The sequence below is a fragment of the Sylvia atricapilla genome, chromosome 13 (assembly GCF_009819655.1).
Source record: "Sylvia atricapilla isolate bSylAtr1 chromosome 13, bSylAtr1.pri, whole genome shotgun sequence".
NCBI lineage: Eukaryota > Metazoa > Chordata > Aves > Passeriformes > Sylviidae > Sylvia > Sylvia atricapilla.
In genome coordinates this window covers 8,819,306-8,825,628 of record NC_089152.1, presented here as the reverse complement: position 1 = coordinate 8,825,628, position 6,323 = coordinate 8,819,306, and the positions used below count along the sequence as shown (strand labels likewise).

The following is a 6,323-nucleotide window of genomic DNA, read 5'->3' as shown; positions in this document are numbered from 1 at the left end:
AAAGGGCTCCGCAGCGGCTCCGCCCGCCCGCCATGGACTGCGTGGGGCGCGCTGAGGCGGCGGCCGAGCAGCTGCGGCTCTACCGGCGGGACCCCGAGGGCTGGCGGCGCTGCCGCAGCACGGTGGGTCAGGGGCTGGCGGGGCTGCCGCAGCACGGTGGGTCAGGGGCTGGCGGGGCTGCCGCAGCGCGGTGGGTCAGGGACTGGCGGGGCTGCCGCAGCACGGTGGCTCGGGGGCTGCGGAGGGCCCGGCCCGGCTCGGCCCGGGGGCTGAACGCTTCCCGTCCCGCAGGGTGAGGTCGCGGTGTCCTGGAGACCCTCGTCGGAGTTCGCTGGCAACCTGTGAGTACGGCTCGTTCCCGGGGCTCCGGGCCGTGCCTGCGGCGCTGCCGGGGCCAGGCAGGGTTGAGCAGCGCGGTTCGGTTTCGTTTCGTGCCCCGCAGGTACAAGGGAGAGGGCATCCTGCCCGCCAGCCCGCACAATGTCTGGGAGTGCATCAAGCCGGTGGCCGGCGGGCTCAGGACCAAGTGGGACCAAAACGTGAAGGACTTCGAGGTCATCGAAACAATCAGTGATGTAAGTTCCTTAAAAAGCTGTTCCGGCGAGGTTTATGCAGCGTTGGACCTTATGAGACGGCCGCTGTTACGTGCAGGGACGCAGAGAGTCTTAAGGTGTACTGTGTTTCTGGCTTGATCAACTGAACGATGCTTGGATAAGAAACCTTTTTTCCTTTGGTTTAGTTTAGTTTTGCTTTCTTTATCCTTTTCCATAAACTTTATACATTTTATTTCACATATATAGATAATAGTTTATCTTTCTGAAAGGAAAGGAAAATGATTCTTGGCTAAACACTGTGTACTTAAAATATGCAAATGTATGACACAGAACATATACATGTTACATGTATGTATATAAATATAGAACATATATATATATATGTATAACATTAAATATATAACATTAAAGATTCCTGTACAACATTGTTTTTAATGCTGCAAATCAAGCTAATCACGTTTGTTTTTAGCAAGCTCAGTGTGAGGGAAGAGGAGGTTTAGAGAGTACACAGACTTAGCTAAGCAGTGAAGCATTCACATCATCAGCCATAATTCAGTTCCCATCTTTCACCATGGCAGCTGTGACACTCTGCCCTGCACGTCACACCCTGCCTTTAGCTGGCCTCAGCACCCAGTGATTTGCATTTGTCATTAAAATGGAGATGCTAAGCGTTGAGCAGACAGATGAGCAGGGCTGTATGTGAGCAGCGGTTTCTATTGCCACGCTTGTACAGTTTAATTCCTTTTTGTTAAAACATGTCAGAAAATTAAAAGGGCATTGGATTTAGATCCCCAGTCTGAAGTGGTTGTGTGTGCTTGGAGGCAGCTAGATGCAAACACAACCAGTCCCAGAAATGTTTGTGGAAGTTCCAGGAAGTTTATTTTTCTTGGGGGAATCCTATGGGCATTTAGTATTCATTACAGACAACTTCAGGAATGCTGTAGCCTGCCACTTGAAATTCACAGATGTGCCAGCACCTATCAGTGGTAGAAACTTCTGTTTGGAGAGCCAGTCAGGGAAGCAGATGGTAGCATTAATGTTTGTACAGTGTAACAAACTGGGTTATCAAGTTGTATCCTGTGTATACTACACAAAGAAATTATCTTTGCTAGTGTCCTGGGAGGACAAGGGTTTTGACTGTCCTGGGAGCACAGGTGTGCCAGATATGCATTTCAGCATCCCTTGTGGCATCTGTCCCCTCTGAACATGGAAGCAATGCCTTGTCACTCTGTTTTTTATCCTGTCCTTGACTGATCATGGTAGGTAGTGCCTTTTGACTGTGCTGATTTACATTTTGTTCAACAAAGGATGTAGAACAACTCCTTGATGGAGTTTAGAAAGAATAGAACTAAAAGAATGCCGGAAAGTACAAGGATTTTTCTGCTGTACTTTTGAAAACATCAACTGACATTATTCTGTTCTGTGATTTCCAGACTGTCTCTGTGTGCAGAACCACAACCCCTTCAGCTTGCATGAAGATTATTTCACCAAGGGAATTTGTGGATGTAGTAGTAATGAAGCAATACGAAGATGGGACAATGCAGTCTGCTGGTAAGGCACTTGTGTTGTCAACAGGTTCATGTTTCCTTTGGAGATAGCAATGGCTGCTGGAAACAACTGTAAAGTAAAAGTTACTAGAAATGAACATAAAATTGAAACTAAGTAATGAGCTGTTCAGTAGTTGTTCACCTGATCTTGACCAGAAGAGAAAATAGTAATCTCTCTACATTGTTGCTCCCAGAGTATATAAATCATCTTAACACTCAGATAATGCTAAGACTGGCCTATGGTTTGTGCCCTTGCTGTCCTTTAGAGATTAAATAAGTATTTACTGTTTTATTCTAGGATATTTTGAGTGTGGGTTTGTTGTTTTGTTTTTTTTTTTCGTTTGTTTGTTTGTTTTAAGAGTTTACAGAACTTTCTAAAAGGAGTCCCATTTAGGCTAAATCCTGTTTTAACAATTTCTGCACAGGTTTCTGTGAAGCCATTGAATAAATGTGCCACTCCTGTATGTGAAAATAATTGATTTTATGAAAACAAATAGTGCTGATTTCTAAGGGGCTGCCACTGTGTAGAAGGTTGTTTGTTTTTTTCCCACTTTCTTTCTGTTGTTTAACTCTTACAAGTCCGAGCTTTTATTGCCTCACTGTTCAGGTGTCCCATTTTCCTATCCAGTTCAGAAAAGCCTTGTCAGAAATTTATATACATGCTAGAGTGCTAGCTTTTCAGCAGCCAAGTGATTTATCTGTGGGATGTGGATTTGTTGGAAGTGACCCAAATGACCTCTCAGGAAGAGCAGTGCCCTCACACAACATGGGCTTGATGAAACTTCCTCCTTCGGAGCTCAGTAACAATTGCTTCTAAATTCAACACTTTTGATTTCCCCATTCTAAGGCCAGAGTGGTTCCTTTTAATGGTTCTTTTCTGACCACTTGTCAGCCCCACACTGAAAAGATTGTACTGCAGTTCTTTTCAAATACATTTTGAATAGTGAGTTTCCTTCCCATCTGGAGCTTTTCCATACCAAGGACTCTTTCCTTTCTTCTGGAAGAATGACACTTCACTTCAATGCTTTCTCTTTCAGCCACCAATGTGGAACACCCCCTGTGTCCTCCTCAACCAAATTTCGTGAGAGGTTTTAATTATCCCTGTGGCTGTTTCTGCATACCTGTTCCAGGGTAAGAAACAATCTCTTTGAATGTTACAAATTCTGATGACCTCTTTATCCATTTTGTGGTCTGTTTATGTGTATGTGGCCACATGTGACCTGTAACAATGGCATGTTTCTGCCTTCCCAGTAATCATTATGACTGAGTGCCCTTCTTGTTCCCATTTTTGTGCAATGAATTAGTTTATCTTCATTTCCTAGAGGGAAGTCTTCAATGTTACAGAAACTGTTAACATGATGCAATTCCTCCTGACCTCTTGAAATTTACAAATTCAGCAAAACATACAAGTATGGTCTTAATTTTTGCTAAATGAGTATCTGGTTGATTTGCCATAATTTATAGACAAACTCATGTAGCTAATTAGGGCCTAGATAAATTTTGTAGCTACATTGACTGAAACTTGTCTGTTTAAAAAAAAGAAAAGCTCATGGAAGTATCTATTCTAATACAAGTAAGAGTCACTGAAAAGTTCTTAATGCTCTTAAGAACAACAGGCTATAAAATCACTTTCTTTGTCTTTGCAGAGAGCCAAACAGGACTGAGCTTCTCACTTTCTTTCAGACGGATCTTGGTGGCTATCTTCCCCAGACAGTGGTGGATTCCTTTTTTCCATCTAGCATATCTGGATTTTATAGCAACCTGACCAAAGCTGTTAAGGCATTAAAAGCATGACAAGATGAATTGCTGACATGCTGAGGGTAGGAAACAACCTGTCAGCTTGTGGGTAAAAAATACAAAGTTGGCCTCAGGGCTTTTCTATCTTAGCAGATAGAAAAAAGATGACATGAAACAATGAACTGAGTACAATACATTTGTAAAACAGCATTTTCTACCTGACCCCATGCAGAACAATGCATTCTTATGTAATTTGAAATTCTTCACTTTAATGACTGGAAAAATACCACACCAGAGGCTGGAAGAATCCTGGAGGCAGCAGTGGTGTCTCTGCAGGGAGAAGATGGAGTGGATCTGTTCTTGCCCACTCTTTGTCAGTGTCTGAGGTGAAGCATTGCTAAACTCCACTGAGTACCACAGCCAGGTGCAGGTCAGCTCTGTGCGGTCTCTGAAGCTCTCTGTAGACTCCTGTGGAAAAATGTTTCTCCCCCAAAAGAGGATGTATCCCTCCTGTTGCCAGCACTCCTAGAGCTGCTAAAATGCCTCAGTGGGTCCAGTCAGCAAATGGTGAAAGCCAGAACAAATGGGATTATGTCGAGGATTTCACTTGTTTGCTCCAGCAGACATCAATATTGATGGTAAATATGCCTTAAGTGCTTTTTCTAAGTCAAGGTCCAGCAGTGCTAATCAATGCACAGGTGTATGGGCTGCCAAATAGACACATTCCCTTCCCCCTCTGATACCAAAACCAGTGGTTTCACAGTGTCATGAAACAAACTGAACCGACATAGAGGCAATAAATAAAGAGGATTAAGCACTTTACTTGCTGGTTTTTGAAAGGCACATGGAATGACCATCTTGAACTGTAACTGAATGTTTTTTGCTTTCCTGTGGTGAGAGGTTTTAACGGGTAAATAATCTTTTCATTAGCTTTGCCTTGACAGGCCATAAGGACGTTGCTTTTTTGTAAGACTGGTTTGCCTCCCAACATTACATTGGGAAATCAGCACCTGATTTTGTATGCCAAGGTGTGTCCATTTTAAGAGGTATCTACAGTGCTGGCTGCTGCAGGAATGTCAGACACTATTATGGCTTGCATATAATTAAAAAAATAAAAAATAATTGCTGAGTAAGTTAAATGCAGGTTGTGATTTTACTGTGGTAACTCGATTATTTAGCAAAGTTAATATGCTCCGCTTTCTTCCCTGTATTTTTTTATTTTTGTTATAGGACATGGACACTAGCACAAAGAGTTCCCCACTGTAAACCTCACCCTATGGACTAGTTTTTCAAGCAAACAGTTTTTAGTCCAGTCTCCTTTGTATACAAAGATGTAAAAACTTCTGTGAGTGTGGTGAAATAAATATTTTTGTGCTACATCTTACTGTTTTTCCTGAATCATCCTTTGCAATGGTTCCTCATACACCTCTTTTACCATCAGACAAGCTGAAGAGCTGCTTAGAGCTCCAGCATCTCTCTGAATTTTAGGCAAAAAGGGGGAAAAAAACCTTCCCCGATGATGTCCACTACTTGGATGAGAGGTGTTTTGGTGAGAACACTCACCCTCAAGGATCTTTGCCCTTGGTCATTAGTTCCAATTGCTGATTTCTATACTTGGGAGGAATAACAAGTTCGCTGAGAAGAGATGTGAGCCTTGATACTACAGAGGCTTATACGTATTTTTGTAAGTGTACTGAAGTTGTTAGGCATGAATTACAATATCTTGTCAAATCTTGCCAGGATTATCATGAATTTAATTAGCAGAAATTTCAAGCAGCACAGCTGAGGTTGCCACTCATTGTTCTGCAAGTAATGCAAATTAATTTTGCAGATAATGTGGCTTCTTCTTAGCTATTTGTAAGTATTTTTTTAATGCTTTGAGCAATAAAGATGGTGAGACACTTCACTGGAATAACTTGAGATCCTCTCTTCTGAGTGCTCAACACCTTCTATCCAGGAATTAAGAGCCCTTCACATTCAGCCTTCAGCCTTGCCAAATTGGAGTTAGAAATGTTCTGGCAAAGACTTTTACATAGGTACCAGTTCAAAAAAATATAAGAGGATTTCCTCTCACATTTTTCTCTTACTTTGGTTGCTAACCAACTAATAAAATTTTTGTTTTGAGATAAGAGGTTATTTTTTGGAAAAGAGAGCTCAACTGAGGACGTGTTTGGAAGTCTAAGGACAGAGGGCTTGTCAAGAATGTTCTTTCAAGGATTAATTTACAGTTGTCTTGTGAGGTAAGGCCACAGCAAGTTCAATGCCTGGATTTAATTAATACCTTCTCCTGCCTGCCCTCCCCTTTCTCTCAATTGCTGTTTTTGGGGCATTGTGTTAAGTGTATGGAAAACAGCTCCTGAGCTCCTGAACTACTTCCTGGTGCAATTAGGTAACCAAGGAAGGGTACAGAAAGTCGCCACCTTTGGGAAGGTGAACAGCCAAGGACAATAGCCAGGTGAGCCACCTGGCTTGCAGCTGGGGTGTC

The 6,323-nt window shown here is 42.7% G+C and overlaps 1 protein-coding gene across 1 annotated transcript; it reads left to right on the top strand.

The window, feature by feature from the left end:
* The first annotated feature begins 32 nt into the window (after positions 1 to 32).
* Positions 33 to 5,217, top strand: STARD5 (StAR related lipid transfer domain containing 5). The gene is made up of 6 exons (XM_066328342.1): positions 33 to 122; positions 292 to 341; positions 443 to 575; positions 1,988 to 2,105; positions 3,139 to 3,232; positions 3,748 to 5,217. The coding sequence occupies exons 1-6, from the start codon at positions 33 to 35 to the stop codon at positions 3,893 to 3,895; spliced, it is 633 nt and encodes a 210-aa protein (XP_066184439.1). The 3' UTR covers positions 3,896 to 5,217.
* Positions 5,218 to 6,323: the final 1,106 nt, after the last annotated feature.

Excerpts from the sequence above, each read along its gene's own strand:
- STARD5 (XM_066328342.1), top strand. The coding sequence starts at position 33 with ATGGACTGCGTGGGGCGCGCTGAGGCGGCGGCCGAGCAGCTGCGGCTC. Across the intron at positions 342-442 it reads TCGGAGTTCGCTGGCAACCT|GTACAAGGGAGAGGGCATCC; the intron begins GTGAGTACGGCT and ends CGTGCCCCGCAG. Across the intron at positions 3,233-3,747 it reads TTCTGCATACCTGTTCCAGG|AGAGCCAAACAGGACTGAGC; the intron begins GTAAGAAACAAT and ends TTGTCTTTGCAG.